Source organism: Pseudomyrmex gracilis, unplaced genomic scaffold (genome assembly GCF_002006095.1).
Source record: "Pseudomyrmex gracilis isolate BER0280 unplaced genomic scaffold, ASM200609v1 scaffold_150, whole genome shotgun sequence".
Lineage (NCBI taxonomy): Eukaryota > Metazoa > Arthropoda > Insecta > Hymenoptera > Formicidae > Pseudomyrmex > Pseudomyrmex gracilis.
Window position 1 is genome coordinate 320,761 of NW_018020734.1, and position 16,829 is coordinate 337,589.

General features: G+C 39.8%; 3 protein-coding genes across 6 annotated transcripts in view; 1 reads left to right on the forward strand and 2 right to left on the reverse strand.

Annotated features, from left to right (window-relative positions):
- LOC109857213 (failed axon connections) overlaps positions 1-9,025 on the forward strand; it is a 24,811-nt gene extending 15,786 nt beyond the window's left edge. Inside the window, exons 2-4 of one of the 2 annotated variants that reach the window (XM_020433339.1) lie at positions 3,906-4,244; positions 5,038-5,190; positions 5,602-9,025. In XM_020433339.1, the coding sequence (XP_020288928.1) occupies positions 3,906-4,244; positions 5,038-5,190; positions 5,602-5,961 (852 nt within the window). In that variant the 3' untranslated portion in view covers positions 5,962-9,025. The remainder of the gene's footprint in view (positions 1-3,905; positions 4,245-5,037; positions 5,191-5,601) is intronic. The other variant, XM_020433340.1, reaches the window with a different exon arrangement.
- Positions 8,731-13,555, reverse strand: LOC109857215. 3 transcript variants are annotated; one of them, XM_020433341.1, is made up of 6 exons: positions 13,318-13,555; positions 12,010-12,249; positions 11,523-11,684; positions 11,205-11,412; positions 10,822-11,017; positions 8,731-10,699 (listed from the first exon to the last, which is right to left on the reverse strand). In XM_020433341.1, exons 2-6 carry the CDS (start codon positions 12,190-12,192, stop codon positions 10,507-10,509), a joined length of 942 nt encoding a protein of 313 aa, XP_020288930.1. In that variant the 5' UTR covers positions 12,193-12,249; positions 13,318-13,555; the 3' UTR covers positions 8,731-10,506. The 3 variants fall into 3 exon arrangements, with proteins under 3 accessions (XP_020288930.1, XP_020288931.1, XP_020288932.1); XM_020433342.1 differs by lacking the exon at positions 13,318-13,555 and adding an exon at positions 13,182-13,311; XM_020433343.1 differs by lacking the exon at positions 13,318-13,555 and adding an exon at positions 12,802-13,121.
- A 1,114-nt stretch (positions 13,556-14,669) lies between these two features.
- LOC109857216 (protein transport protein Sec61 subunit beta) lies at positions 14,670-16,172 on the reverse strand. The gene is made up of 3 exons (XM_020433345.1): positions 15,852-16,172; positions 15,572-15,768; positions 14,670-15,180 (listed from the first exon to the last, which is right to left on the reverse strand). The coding sequence occupies exons 1-3, from the start codon at positions 15,852-15,854 to the stop codon at positions 15,093-15,095; spliced, it is 288 nt and encodes a 95-aa protein (XP_020288934.1). The 5' UTR covers positions 15,855-16,172; the 3' UTR covers positions 14,670-15,092.
- Positions 16,173-16,829: the final 657 nt, after the last annotated feature.

Here is a 16,829-nt window from a genome sequence, read left to right on the forward strand (position 1 = left end):
ACACGATATATTGAAATTTTTCAAAGTGTTTCGAATTATTTCTAACAAATAAATGTGTTTCATTTTCGATATTTTACAAAGAATTGAATGAAAATTTTTTTTTACCGAAAACTGAGACTCTCCGTCGAAGTGCGAACTGAACATAATAAAGAAAATATATTGTAATAAAGAAATGTATTGTATAAAGTTAAAATATATACATATATATTGCAATAAAGAAATGTTTTTTCTTTTTACAAACTTGCGGAGAGATTAGAATACAATGTTGCATATAAATTACTGTACGCGCGGCCAATAGAGGTTGGCGGTTTTTTTTTTTTTTTTTTCGTGTGTGGCAATACGTTGCAAATCATGCATATTTTATGAAATTGGCGGTTTACGTGTGCCTTTACTCTGGTGGGTTGTAGTGAGCAGCCAATTATGCTACGCCACGCGACGCACGTCGTCTGTGGCGCACACATGCAAATTCTCTGGCGACATCCGTCGCGTCGGAAAGCATCGACCGGCCGGCGCGTAACGCGGCGTGGAAACAGTATGCTTCTAGCCCATTAGGATGAATGAGGGGTTCAGATATGTGCGTAGATCGTGCGACACCGACGTGCTGTCGCGTGGCGTGAACCAGGCTGATTTGTAGCTTCTCACTTGAAGGCTTATTCAATGTTGGCAGAAGCAGATATTTTCTCTCTCTCTCTTTCTTTCTCTCTCTCTCTCTCTCTCTCTCTCTCTGTCTCTCTCCTCCCTCCCTCTTTCTCTCTCATCTCTTTTTTCTCTCTTTCTCTACATAGAAGAACGGAGAAGAGAGGAGTGAAAGGGAACATGGTACTCCAAAAAGGGTGTGCGTGTAAAAAAGTTTGTTTCGAACGATTCGAATCAAAGTGCACTCTGCTGTTTTTTGCATTTAAAATCTCTGTGATTCTATACAAATATCAGGGGAATACAATCGGAAGCGCAGCAGCTATCTTCCGTTCGAATCTCTGGTGGCCCCGCTGCTGTGTATACCTGGACCTAACCTAAGCCCAAGCGCGGTCCAACCTAATCGATAGTTCGCTCCGAACTTTGAACCCTGGAAACATCTGTCCGCTGTATATCTTCTTACACTCTCCCACGTCTCCTTCCTCTTCTGCTCGTATTTCGCCTTGTTCCGCGATCGGAGGATGATTTCTTTCTTCGTTGCGATCGTTCTGTCCGCGAAAATGCGTGCGCGGTCCTTTTATACTTGTTACCGTCCGAGGCGACGATGGTAGCGGCGTCGGTGGTTCTCCCAGCACCATTCTGCGATCAATATCAGCGCAAACGGCGGCGGCCGCGACTACGATCAACGAGAGTGACTGTGACGATGACGGTGACGAGAGATAGGGGAGAAAGAGAGAACTATCACCACTACAACTAAAACCACCACCAGAGCTCCATTCCATGGCGAGTGCACCAGAAACGATGTGAATATACATATGTATGTACATACACACATACATCTGTGCGTATGCTGTTATGTGTGTGTGTGTGTGTGTGTGTGTGTGTGTGTCCCAATGGCGTCGACGCTGCGCCCGGTGCGGTGGCGCGGGGGGGCCAAGCGGGGAAACGTTGCCAGGCGACGGAAGCTGCTTGCTGCCGCGCGGAGTTCATCGTCCTCCGGCTCGCGCTTCTCTCCCTTGCGCTTGCACCGTTCCAGCCAACAACCCTTCGTCCGTTTCTTTTGGCTTCTCCGCGCGTGTAGCGTCGCGCCGAGGCGAGCGCGAGCGGCCCCGCCCCGTGCTGCTCTCCTCGGTTCTCGTGATCGAAAATGCAAAATGTTTCAACACACAGTACACACTTACCACAGGGAGTTTAACGTGTACTGGAAGGGATGTTAATTGCACGCGCGTTCACGAAAACAAGAGCCGCACGACACACGACGAAGATTGTCACGTGTGATACGAACTTAAATTTCCCCGAGATCCGTCCGTAATCTGAAAATACGCTTCGGTCGATGTACAGGCAGGAATCTCGGTGCGAGCGCTCATTTTTGCTGGAAAAAAAAAAAAAAAAAAAAAAAAAAAACGCGCCTAATTTGAGAATGTAAAGTGGCGCGGAAGGCGCGCGCTCGGGGACGGTAATTTTTTTTCTTTCTGTAGAGAGAATTTTAATCCGTTTTCTCGACGGTCTCTCTTTTTCACTCGATACAATTCGTTTTAATTATAATATTCCAAATTTTATCTTTTCTTCAAAATTGCAATACTATTTTCTGCTCTTGTATTTTTCATTCCTGTCATCTCTTTTTTGCTTCAAAAAGACTCGATTTTGTTCACAAAATGCAAAGGATCTCATTGTTAATAGCGTGATGTAATGGCAAATGTCAATCTAATTACATCGAGGCGATTGGATTTCAACCGACTCCGCCCGGGGAGCTTCATTATCATCGTATTCATATCGAACTCGGGGGAGAACTCGCGCGCGCGTGTACATACAAGATTTTAATAAATAATAAACATGATGTAACACATGAACATCGACATGTATTGGCATTCGGTGCGAACGACCTCGCTTTGCAACGGCAACTGCTCTTGGCTATCGATCACCGTGCAAACTTAGAATGCAAATATCTATAGGATTGAGCGCGCGATAACATGAAATGAAAACTGTTGTATTTCGGGTAAAAACAAAGTGACGATCTTTTTATACTCGTATACATCATCTTTGTTGAATAGAATTCAGCGGCGATTTCAAGACCTCCGTTGAGGGAAAATATCGATCAATTAATAAACGAGCAAGGACACATACGAGGGACGTGGAAAGAAAAAAAAAAGATGACTCACTGGGACAGCACACATGTGTCAGCGTTTGGTCCCTCTACTACGTGGTCGGTATACGCGGACGTGTGTTATGCACGCTCGTACGTACGTACTACTGGTCCTCATCGATCTTGTCGTCACAGTCGACCGAAGGGTTAAAACTGGAGCAATGGATCCGCGTAGCCGCGTCGTTGGTGCCGACAGGCTCGCGCGATATATATCGCGCGTACGTATGTATGCGCGATATTACTTTCGTTTTTAGCCCGGGCTGCAAATTTCACGCCCTTTTTCCATCTTTTTTCGGTATTTACGTCTTTCAGCCCCGTAATTGGCTTCGCTGGCACGGTGCACCGGACCACGGTGCTTCTTTTGTTTGTCTCTGTTTCAAGTTCGTTCTTCCGACTCGTTTCGCCGTATTTCTCACATCGTGCTCACACACGTCTTAATCCCTTTCTCGTTTTCTCTCGCGCACAAAATTTCCGTGCGATTTACCTTCCCCTGTTATTTCTCGTTTGGTTTGCCAGGTCTTGTTTGGGGAAAAAGGGGTTGTTTTTCAAGGTGACGTTACAATATTTCCACGATTAAAATTTCTCAATTTACTTTGAGAGAGATTTTAACAGAAATTTATTATTATTGTTTACTTGTTTAATTATTGTTTGCTAGAGTGTACTGATTATTAATTACTGACAATTGTTGAATTAAGAGAAAAAGTGATTAAAAAATTCAAGAAGCAGAAACGGTGTTGATTACAAACATCTCGTATGTCAAGGCGTAAAACGTTCGCAGATTATATGTAATAAGCTGATTCACCTGTGAAAGCCATGATATCCCACTTACGCGTTTAACGCAGTGCATATGTCTATAAATAGAGCGTGTACTCTCCGCGAGACTATAATCTCTACTTATCCTTGTCTATCCCACCTCACAATGCGACGTTATTTATCTGCGACGTAGTAATAATTCAGAATATATTGTTATACGTTACATAATTACGCATAAGTTATCGTTAACATTTATATCAAAAATTTATTATGTTTTTTGGTTTGGTTTTTATATTCGATAGATGGATTTTCTATCAGAAATATTTTTTTAATTACGTTTCGGTAATTGAAAAACGTTCACTTCCGCCTGTTTCAGAATGTTGATCACAAGATGAAGTTCCGCTCCAAGAAGGGCCAGTTGCCGTTCGTCGAGCTGAACGGCGAGGAGATCGCGGACAGCACCATCATACTGCGCGAACTGAGCCAGAAGTTCGGCAAGGATCTGGACGCCGGTCTCACGGCCGAGCAGCGAAGTATCTCCCACGCCATGATTTCGATGATCGAGAATCACCTAGTGTGGGTTGTCGCGTGCTGGCGCACAAAGAACCTCGATCAAGTGCTGAAGGGCTACAAGGTCAATCTGCAGCTCGCTTTGGGATCACGTATACCCAATGCGATTTTGAACTTCTTCTTCAAGCTCACGTTCGGACGCAAGGTGAGGCTCGCCTGTCGTTCGCCGTGTGATTTCGGTGTGACCTAGCAACTTGGACGTTATTAGAATCACTAGACGATAACTCACGATCCTCATTTCAAACGATTTTCAAATGATTCACTCGCATTTTTTTACACATTTGTATGCAAGTTGTTCACATATTTCCATAATTACATTCCACATTATTTTCATGATAATGTAATGTTGTATGTATGCAGAAATTTTTTCCCTCGACCTCTTTTCTCTTTTTTTTCTGTTTTTTTTTTAAACGCACGAGCTTTCATACGTTCGCATTTTGTTTGATTAATCATGCATGTGGCATATTCACATTTGTAGCTGCGTTCGTGTTAGTACGTTGCTCGTACTTTCAATTTTTCTGGTATTAACAAAAATGAACGGCCGATCTCGTCGATCGGCGATCGATTTTTAACTTTTGAGTTGAGTTTCTGGTCGAGATGATAATCTTTATTTAGATGTTAATAATATGGAATAATTATGGATGACAAAAATGTTAATTTGTTATTTTTTCTTTTGCCGAATACGCATTTCCGAAAATGCGCGCCAGCAATGTCGTATACACAATCTTTATTTGGATTTTACTTCGACCAAGTTTCGCTACTAACACGTTATCACAACTTTACTTCATGCTATCCCCAGAATCATTCATAGTTTAGAGAGTGCACACACTGCGCTTGTGATCGTAGATAATCTATGAATGTGGTAGCTGAAGTAGTATAGAGACAAGAAAACGCGAGCGCAGAACAAAGCAACGTGACCATTTGTAGTGAGATGGTAGTTGGATTGGTTGCAGGGCGCGAGGAAAGTGAAGGCTCAGGGAATGGGCGTGCATAGTCCGGAGGAGGTGTCGCAGTTCGGTTGTACCGACCTCAAAGTGCTCTCGGACACGCTTGCCGACAAGCCTTTCTTCTTCGGGGATGAGCCGACTACCGTAAGTGTTAATAATTTTATTAAACACGCATTTGTCTGTCGCAATAAAGAGACTTCGCACGTTGTTACACCGCGGTATTCAAGTGGTATATTTTGTATCTTGTGTAAATAATAGCTTTGGTTATACTTGTAATTCGATACCGAAGATAATACCGGTGAACACCATCCAGTGTCACCGCCTACGGCAACTGTGGTGTTTGCTGCGTATTGTAGGTCTGTGTTATCTCCCGCACAGATCTTAGAGAGATAACAAATCAAACAAATAACAGTTTAGTCGATTTCTAACGTTTCTAATCAACTTTACTGTTGGTTTTAATAAATAAATTAAAAGCTTCATGGGTTATAGATATCTGTGTAATTCATTAACTAGACAAATCTCAAATTAAAGCGATGATTTGTTTGGTTTCCGCAGATGGACGTGGTGGCGTTCGCGCACCTTGCTCAAATCCTGTACATTGACAAAGACACGCCCTACAGTCTGCGAGATTACATGGTTGAGAACTGTCCCAATTTGGTCGGCCATTGCTCGCGCGTAAAGGAACGATGCTTCCCGGATTGGGACGAAATTTGCTCGAGCCTGGACATGAACACGCATCTGCCGAAGCCTGAGAAGCAGGAGGAGAAAGAGGGCAAGGAGGAGGCGAAGGAGTCCAAAGAGTCCAAGGAGGAGAAGGAAGGCGACAAGGAGAAGGCGGACAAAGAAGAGAAGGAAGACAAGGAAAAAGACAAAGAGGTTGACGAGAACAAAGAAAAGGAGAAAGATGGAAAATAAGCGGTCTCGTTGTAGAAGGGAAGTAATAAGTCGTTTCAAGGATTTAAAGTCGAAAAGTACTGTCGGATGAATAAAAATAGAGAGAAAGAGAGAGGGATAGTTGATGACGGGCAAAAGTGTGCGTGTGCGTGGTTGTGCGAATGTGACGACGACGGAGACGAGAACTCTGTAGAGAGCGTGTATGACATGATAATGAGAGAAGGGAGTTGCCGGAAGTGAAAGATTGTGTGTACGCGAAAGGGAGAGAGAAAAAGAAAGTTGAGACGGAGAATGAGAAGGAAGAGTGCGTGCGTGTGTATGTGTGCGTGTGTGTTTGTGTGTGTGTGTATGTGTAGGAGAGAAACTGAGGGAGAGAGTGAGAAAGATGTGAGATTCAGAACTAAAAGCTCTCTACTTATACATATAGATATTAATAAACTCATGTATAATGTTAATACTTCGTTTATATACACATTGACACACTCGAGACACACACGTACTGGAACGATTATCTTCTAACCCACGCCCTTTCTCTGCTCTGCTAAGAACAAACGAAAAACGGGGCTATCTCATAAGTCATTAGAAACGTAGGATTGCAATATATGAATTTGCAATAGTCTGACGCAGCTGGGGTCTTTGTCGACAGTGGCCAAATGCAATATAGCGCGTATACGCTATAAGATACAAGTAGTAGAAGAAGAAAAACAAAAAGAAAGGAAGAAGCGAAGGTAGAGTCGTGAGCGACGGCATACCGGTCCCCGCCTTCCGGGCGAAGAGCGTCCTACTTCGCTTCTCTTCGATGATCCTTGCTGTGCAAAGTTACCTTGCGTCCTGCGCGCATCGTAACGTAATTTTTCTCCTTAATTTAGTTCGCGATTCTTTTTTTCTTTTTTGTTTTTTTTTTACGTTCATACGTATATCGCGCGTTTTACTTTCACATTGCCGCGCTGGTTGTAGCTTTTGCAAACAGATTTTTTAACGCGATTTTTATGAGATTTTACGAGATTTTTTATGGGATATCATTGGAACCATCAATGTCCATTGATATCCATCTGAGGAAGTACCGTTGCGTCTAAGAGGCGGTTCATAGACGCGACCCGATATTTTAATCGTCGATTATGATAATAATAATAATAATAATAATAATAATAATAATGTTAATATTAATAAATGACTACTATTAAGAAAAATGATAACAATAATAATATTAATAACTAACCGTAATAACGATAGTAAGAACGGAGCTCGATGTGTCCGTACCGAAAACAAGTGTCGGGTTATCGATTGACTGAATTACTTCTCTCGTGTTCTTTCAATAATCGAATCGGGAGTCGAGTCACGCCAATTGACCAGCTAGCAACGGATGTCCTCAGGCAGCCTAATGTAGAATGCAAATGGAGTTGACAAGCTGTATGGAAAAGTAGTTCGATCCGCTCTTCCGTTCGGCCGCAATTCCGTTTGCATTTCAACATCGTCGATCGTGCGCGCAGTCAAATCTTCTTGCTTTAAAATAATACGATACTCATTTTTTGTATTTTGCACGAATACGAAATGCTTTTGCAATCTTCTTTCTCGATCTTTCTAAGTGAAGCACAGAACCGCGATAAGCGATGTGAACGGCATATATATTATTATTATTATTATTTTTATTATTACCATTATTAATTGTATATTATAGATATATATATAAATATATATATATATATATATATGTATATATATATATGTATATATTACGTGTAGACGCGCGCGAATGCAGTCGGACTTAGGTACGCGGAGATGCCATTCGTGTATAATGGAGTCATATTTTTCTCTCCTCCCCCATCATCTCTTTCTCCTCTCATATCTTTGTTTTCTTCTTTTTTTTAAGCGAAGAGACACACACGTAGGTTTTGATCTCTCTTGTTCTGTCCTTTTTTTATATTCAAAACTTAGTGTTGCCCGCACGTGTTTTTTTTATTATACTTACGCGACTTTTCGGACGTGTCAAGAAAAAAAAAATTACCTTGCGTAATACAAAGTGTCTTTCATGCATCGAAAATCGACATTTTGATGTATAACGGGAATTGAGGTTTTTTCTACGAACTTGCGTAGCGGCTGCGTAGTTTTTCTACGGCAGCTGACAAAACATATTCCACAAAGACACGAAGATATATTACAATTTTTAAGTAGCTTACTGTATTATTGATAACGACATGATCACGTAAAAACAAGAAAAAAAAAAGAAAAAAAGAAAAGTGGAAAAAAAGATTTAGTGGATGATGCTGTTTATACTTAGGACGGCGCATATGTTTTCACTTGTGGTTATATATTATTATATGGATTATTATGTATGAATGAAGAGTAAAATATAAATTAGAGAATGAAAGAAAACAATTTTTTTTTGGACAAGACCATAACGTTGCAAGCACAGTAGATAGGCCCACCCGATAAGTAAGATTATTATACATATTATATATATATATATAAGAGGAATATATTAATAATTATATATTATATATATATAATACGACTGCTCTCGTTTTATGCTCGGCGCTATACATTTCATTGTCATTATATCACCATTTATTAACGATATACATACGAACAAATAAAATGTGTTTATAAATATAAAGTGAACTTTAAGAAAGTTTTTTTTGTGGTAACGTGTGTGTTTATTGCAATCCACTCTACAATTTCTCTTCGTGTAAGTAATGTGTGTTGGTGTGCAATTTGTGGACTTGTTGCGCAAAACTGTAAAATAGAAAGAAGATGTTACACAAAAAAAACAAAAACAGTGAAAAGCACATATCAGCGAAGGAATAATTTATTATCTAAACTTTGAAGACTTATACACAACAATTGAGAAATAACACTTTTTGGAATATTGGATCCATAAGGGATACGTTTCATTCGTGCGCGCGTGTATCGAGGTTTTACTATACATATAATATGGTTTTCTAGATTTTGCGATCTCGAATTTGTTTTTTTTTTTTTTTTTTTTACCAGATACTCTTCGTATTTTCTATATTCGGCACATAGATATGTTTTAATATTGCTCTAATCCAATAATTTAACTTTTTATCATCCATACGCAGAGTTGTATTTTTGCGCCTCAATGTTATTACATTTTGCGATCTGATTGCTATTAGTTTTTATTAATTTTTTTTTTTTTTTTTTTTATACAACTAAATCGAAACACTTTTTACTTCTAAGTTTCCTTACGGCATGCTTATCGTGTGGAAAGCATGTGAATGATCAATTCAATTGATGCCAGATGAGCCAGATTTTATATTAGGAAAAAAGAAACGCGGGAGCACTTAGAGTGTTACCTTCGCATGAGCACATACAGATGTATCGCATCTAGTAAATTATTCTATATGACACGTATTCTAACAAAATGAGCGGAAATGATAACGAAGTATATAATTGACGATTTTATTATATTCGCTTTACGTCTCGTTGGCGATAAATATTGCTTGTTTCAGAACTTGTAGATATACGCATTATCTTTTCTTTTTGTCTAGTTCTGTTTGAGTTTCTATCGGTTTTACATTTAAATTCCAATTACACTATGCACAGGTTGAATTTAGAAATTACTATTATCAATTACTTTGTTTTAGAGTTCTCATTAAAAGCCTAACTATATCGTTTTATTCACATCATTTACGTTTTTCAAATCTCGTTTTGAATTTTCGTTTCTGCGGTATGTATACGATGCAACGTTGTTCGTTGACGACAAACAGGAAAAAACGACAGCCTAATTGAGATTTTAACGAATACTACTTTTAGAGCAATATGTATAGCGTATTAGTCATTCAAAATGCAATTTAAATTCACACTATTGAATATAGTGTGACATTGTTTTGTAATTCCTTATCTTAAATTACTACCAATTATGTTGTATTATCACATTATATAAATCAAACCTGTCCAAGTTAATCGTCTGAAGACACCAAGTGAGTCAGTGTGAGATGGACAAACTTTTTGGCTCGCAAGCCTGAAGTTGAACAGGCTTGTTATAAATTATCATCTCCAAGTCGATATCTTTTTTGTATTTGTGATAAGTTTCGAACTTACCATTTGAATTCGCGATCTAACACACCTAGTCAAATCACTGTCGATGACTTATTGTATAGAAACGATGCTCGAATTGGTCAGCAAACTATTTTTTTTTTCTTATTGGTACCCGCGCAACATCGCTACAAAAATAAATTATTTTCTCATGCATTACGCTCACATTCGATCCTATACAAAGAGTCGCTCTGTGCCGTTTGCTCACTATATCCGTCGAGATAAAGGACTTTTAGTTAGAAAAATAATAACATCTCGGTTTTTTCCGCCTTGAAGAAGAGCCTGCTTTGAGTGGTACACACACGTATATCGTACTTTTGTTTGAGAGAAAATTGCGGAGGGAATTACCATTCGATTTGTCGAGATTGTGTTCATCGGGGAACATAGACGGGGCTTTTGGAGGGCCGCTGAGAGATGAAGAGAAAAAATCTCAGAAGGCTGTGCTAGCCTCAGCTGAGACTTGTCGACTCACACGCCGGACTCTGAATTCGAACGTCCGACGTGAGATTACAGCTACGTGGACGCGGCGAGACTGATGGACGTTGACTCGGTCACAGCCGATTTCGGTTTCACATCCAGGGAGTCGTAGAGCGGGAACTCGCAGCACAAGATGAACTTGAGAAACCGCGGCACCTCGACGTAGATAGACGGCGGTATCGGTATTAGCGGTGACGTGGATTTCTTGTAGTAACGGTATTCCGCGTTACTGAAATCATTTTTACAAGTTAAACATTACATAGCTGAAGAGCGTAAACAATAAATGTCCAAAGAATTTTACTGGATTGATTGCCCGATGTTTTTATTGCACATATAAGAAAAAAAACTCACTCCCGATATCTCTCATCCGATGCTTTTTCCAATAATGGCATTCCTGACAGGAACAAAATAATGAACGTCGTGAAAATCGGAGAAGCGATAACCACCCACTCCGCTCCTTCAATAACGTTCAGAGATATTACGAAGATTCCCCACCAGACAACGATCTCACCGAAATAATTTGGATGCCGTGACAGTCTCCAAAGTCCTAAAAAAGAAAAACATCAATTTGATGAGAAGATTAATCTCAACTGCTGTTGAGAAAAAAACAATAAAAAATCTTGTAAAATCTCACATAATTCGAGTAATAATAACGAAATTTCTCTCGTGCGCGAATATAAAAAGCAGCGCTCGTTAGAAAGTTCTGCAAACGTAATTAGAAAACGATTTCTCACCGTCGTTGCACCATTTTCCGTTATTCACTGGATCCTGCTTGAAGGCGAATTTTTGGAGATCGGCGTAGGTTTCGGCCAACAAACCGATCAGGAAGAGACCCGTGCCGGCGCTGTCCAGAGTTGTCATCGTTTTCGGAGCGGGCGGTATTTTGTGACGCGGAGAATTGATTATTATCACAGGCAGACTGACAACGTACACCCATATAGCCTGCGAATCATCAATGTTGTTTCAATATCGTTTTTTTTTTTTTTTTTTTTGCAAAAACATTTCGCAATCATGCTATTACATATACACACATCGTAAATGAATTAGTTCACCTGAAACGTCCAAAATACGGCGAAACGGATCACGTTGCTGCGACGGTCGTCGAATCTTTTGTCGCGTCCTATTTTGATTATTCTATAGAGAAGATATCCGGAAAGCCGCGCACCCCACAGGCACACGAACACGGTTACCATAACTTGTCGGCTGTCGTATGTCTACGCGCGCAGAGGGAGAGAAACATGAATTATTGTCACTTCAATTTACAAATGGATAGGATAGGATACGTCGTAGAAGATGTGTAACGATTGTCGTAAAAAGTTTTTCAAGAACATTTGTTTGTCTGAGATCTCCGTTCAACTCGGAAGTAGTTTCTTCGTGCTGTATAAATATATACGCTCGTGCGATTTAATACATTGCGTGCGTAGTTGATTTTTATCTGTCGAACGCGCGTCTGTCTGCGTGCACACGTCCGCACGTGTGCACAAGAAAATCGAGAGAGGACAGGGGGAGTTGTGTAAAGCAGTGACAGCATTGAATTACCTTGCCCACTTGACCGAGAAAGAAAGTGAGGAGCGCGAGGATGATGAAGTTGGTGCCGCCAGCGAAGTCCGTCACTTTGTCCATCTGAAAGGTGGCCGCGATCGTGAAGAAGATCAGCTGCATAACGACGGTCACGATCGCGCTCACGGCAAGATGGTCCTCGTCCAAAATATCGACCGCCATAGTTTAACGACAAGCGCGTCGATTGTCTCTGATGATGATGACGAATTATCTCAAAGTCTGTAAGACATTTTTTTGTCGTCTGGTCAGTAATTTTAACGTCAATTTTCTTATAAAACCCTGATGTGGTTTACAGTGTGCGATAAACTTATATATTTAATGTACAATTTCCACAACACATTTCATATTAAATATAAAATTGCGTTAATTTTGTCCGCGCAGAAAGTACAGAAAAAAAAATAATAAGCAGTTTTTCTGACACCGACAATTTATTTTGAAAAAAAAAAAATAAATAAGAAAGTTAAAAAAGAATTCGACCCTTTTAGATATTAGATAATATTCTGGCCGACAAATATTTGTAATGCATTCTACGCGCTGCGAGTGAAGATGTTTGTAAGTACGCGTGCACATATCGGCACATACATCACACTTTCCGCAATGCGGGAAGAAAGGACGGATACACGTCGAAAAGAGATGTGCAACACACAACTCTCGGAAAAATTCGCGGAGAAATTTATGACACAAGAAGTACTCTGTATATTCTTGGCAACAATATTTTGAATAATTTGAGAGCGTTCCAGGGCGTGCAGTAGCTAATAAATTTCAAACTACCTTGAAAACTGCCGTCTCTTCTACGCGATTCCAGAGTACACATCTCTCAATCACCTATGCGTAATTATCAACTTTTATCAACGAAAAGACTCATTAATCTTTGTATTACCGAGCAAGGTACAACAATCGCGAAAAAAAATATACGCGCACGCGATGTGTAATACACGTATATATATGTATACATATGTATACTGTTGTGTAAAATACAGATATCAGATATTTTTCATTTTGACGTTATCAGCACTGCTCGCCGATAATGTTTTATCAATGTCATACAACTCGTAAAATTGTATTATTATTTGCGATTTGAACTTGCGAAACAGCGTTCTTTCAGATTTTCCGTAAAATATAATTTTCTTACAAATTTTGCATAAACACACCTGTGACTTATTTCGACGTGAACCAAAGGAAGTGCTGCTGATGAAGCGTCGAAGCTCCGTGAAAAGTGAAATGCGAGAAGTTTCTTTCCTAATTTTCTAAACCGGAGTAGCAAGCGAAAAATACGCAGAAAGTTACCTTTCTCGAAGAGGGTCGCATTTCTTGCGGTGCTGCGCTTTCGACGCTACGTTTCTTTTCGTTCAGCTTCGTTCGGACGGGAAGCGCAACCGACGGGAACTTTGCGATGTCACCGCGGCTAAAACGAGCGCGCACTCCCGCATTCACGGATAATATCATGTGCAAGTCCGCCGTGACTTGCGCGAAGTCCCCGCGCACGTTGACGACGGTGAACGCGAGATGCGTCTCCGCCCCTTCCACCGAGAGCGGCGGAATCGCGCACCCCGTGCACCTCCTCCTCGCTCCTCTAACTCTCTTTTTCTCACATGATGACGCGCACTCTTGGCAGTGCCACAAGTCTTCTTTCGAAGCCAGACTTCAGACTGGGCCGAAATGGGCCGAGGAGGACACTCCTGACATCGTCATCAGGATCACCTGACGAAACCATTTTTCACGCGTCCTAGTTTACTTGCCATTGTAAAATTTCAACTTCTTTTTTTTTTTTTTTAGTGTGGAATTATGTCTTAATTAGTTTAAATTGCAATTGTACGCGATCCGCGCGAGTTAATTTTAAATTAATTTTAAAACTGCGTGTGTGTAAAACTACTTCTTTGCACGAGCTTGTGCATAAACATGTCACAAGGAGATATATATTTTTAGTTCAGGGCGCTGATACATGATAAAACGGCTCTATCTCATCGGATTTCTTTGTCACACTCTCAGCCATCTCTCTATATAGCTCTCCACCTCCGCCTTTAAACTCTCTCCCCTCACAATACGTTTCTCTCTCTCTTTCACTCTCTCTCTCTCTCTCTCACCTTTGTCCTTCACCCTATTCCCGCTTTTGCATAATCTATTTCCTTCCTTCCGCTCTTCGTATATTCTGCAGTCTTCGCAATATTAAACGATTATGTTGTTATTTCTCATTTATATTGTCTCTTCTTGCTCATCTTCTTCTATTAATCACTACTGCATACTTTTGTCTTCTTTCTTATATTTTTCTCCTTCCATTATGCTTTATCCTCTGATCATATTTTCCATTTCTCTTCTTACTATCCACTTCTTATTATCCAATTTTGATGCCATTTATCTGTCCGATTCGCATGCATGGATCGGATCGTGTACCTGTTTAGCGCCATTATCTTGGAACGTGCTTGTTCTCTATTCAATTGGGGAACCGGCGCAATGCAATTCGGTCCATCAAGCCAAGAATCAATACCACATGCGCCGGCGCTACGATGAAAATGCTCGGCGTAGAAATTACGCGTCGATAACTGCGTCGACACCTCCGCATCTCCCGACGCAGTCACACCGCTTTACGTAATTCTTTTCTTTTTTTTCAATACGAAACTTCGGAATGAATAAATATCAGATTAGGATAAAAATAAGTCATATTTTTATTCCTATTACATATTATCCAGTATTTCCTTAACAGTAAGATTACGAATACAAATAAAATATTTCCACAGTTTTCACACATTCATATGTAATGAATAAATTTATTAAAAAAAAAAAAAAAGAAGAAGAGGTAGTGACCTCTTTATAAATCTCTATTGTTTCGTGAAACTTGAATACATTTCGACTGCGTAACAACAATGATATTTATACATCGCAATGAATTGTGAATGATAGTCTCTCTTCAACGACATATTGTTCATCTTAATCTTAATATAAATATATATATATATATATATTAAAAATCCATATATATTTATTTCAAAATGCCAATTGAATTTGCGTAGTCTAGTGTTGTCTTCATTCTCCCAGCGCAATCTCTCAATACATCCCGCTTAATTCTAGGTTCGAGTATACTTGCCCCAAATATGAAGCATGAATACAGATGCAATAAATAATAAAGACATCACAAGTACTGGTACGGGACCTCTGCAACAAAAGTGTTTACATGTAATAGAATACTCTCTAGTCAACTTATACAAATCTTTCAAAAGTAGAGCAATATGTGTATGTGCAAAACTTATTGTTGCTATTATTATTTGTTTCTAGAAACTAAAAATATATGCAATATATATAATTCTCAAGAATATTTTATATAAAGAAACAAAATATAAAAGTAAAAAAACTAAATGTATTTGTGTAAAAGAAAAAGTACGCGAAATATATTTTTCTAGGACTAATATTGTATTTATGATGGTAGAAAACATAATTGTCCAAAAGAAATATACATTAGGAAACAAATAATTCTGAGTAATTCAAGATGGATTATACACACATATGGTATGTATACAATCCCATAAATTCTTTATAAACTACTTACACTTTAATACCAGGAGAATCATCTGTGTAGAACCTCCACATTCCACCGGAGCTCGTGCCAGTATTTCTGTTTCTGGTAGAAGTAGCCACGGTACTCTTCCTCTGTCTTACTGTGCCACTGCCACCTGTTCTTGGTGCTATGGCTTTACTGGGCGATCGTCCAACCGAGCCCACAGTGGTAGCACTAGGTGCAGCAGGCTGTTTTTAAAAAAAACATAAAAGAAGAAATTGTAAAGTTTATTCTTCTCAACATGTTTTCGTTCAAAAACTATCGTACTCACCATCGTGTATGATTGTTCTTGTTGTTTCTGTTGCAAATAAGAAAGAAAAATCAAAGGAAAATCTTCCCTTCAATAAACCTTCAAGATTCTGTTGTTGACGAGCTACACCGTAATTGCGCTTGTTCTGTTCCTCAATGAATGTAAATTGTTACAAATCGAAATGCACCAACGAAACGTTTGGAAGACAATTCATTACTCGCAGCTGTGCAATGCGAGACAACCAAATTTATACTTTCCGGACGATCCGAACGCAAACTAGCAGTACGGTACGGAGAACGCGGAGATTACCAAGCGACGTGTCATCCGCATCACCCACGTGGTATACGCGACGACACGTCATCACCTATGGTCATTACCCGCAAATACAAGACATCATGGCAGAAACTCGTTCACACTCTGTCCGTTAAGCTCGTTCTACATTGGGTGCGTTCAGACAACTCAACGGTTGAGAGATCATCACTTATGATAGGACTATTCTTCAAAATCTAATGCGGTTCCAAAAGTATGATCCAATCAGAAGTGATTATCTCTCAACCGTTGTGCAACTGTTGAGTTGTCTGAACGCACCCATTGATCGCAAGCGCAAACGCAAGGTATAGATCTCGTAGAATTGACCAATCACGCGCTGGTCACTTAGCTGATTTGATCAATACGATTAGTCAATTCTACCAGACCTGATCCTTGCGCTTGCGATCAATGTAGAACAGGCTTTATATATACACTCTTGCACTTAAAGCCCCTTGCACAATGGAAGGAATAGCGATAGCGATAGAAATAACACAGTTTTTAAAGCCCCTTGCACAATGGAAGGAATAGCGATAGCTATAGAAATAACACAGTTTTTAACACAAAATTCCAACTCGCGTCGGAAATTTTATCGCTATTGCTTATTCCGATTTTCTGATCTGCATTGATACATGTGTATTTTTGTATGTTAGATTCCGCTGTTCCTACCTTTATTTTTAAATATAAACTCTT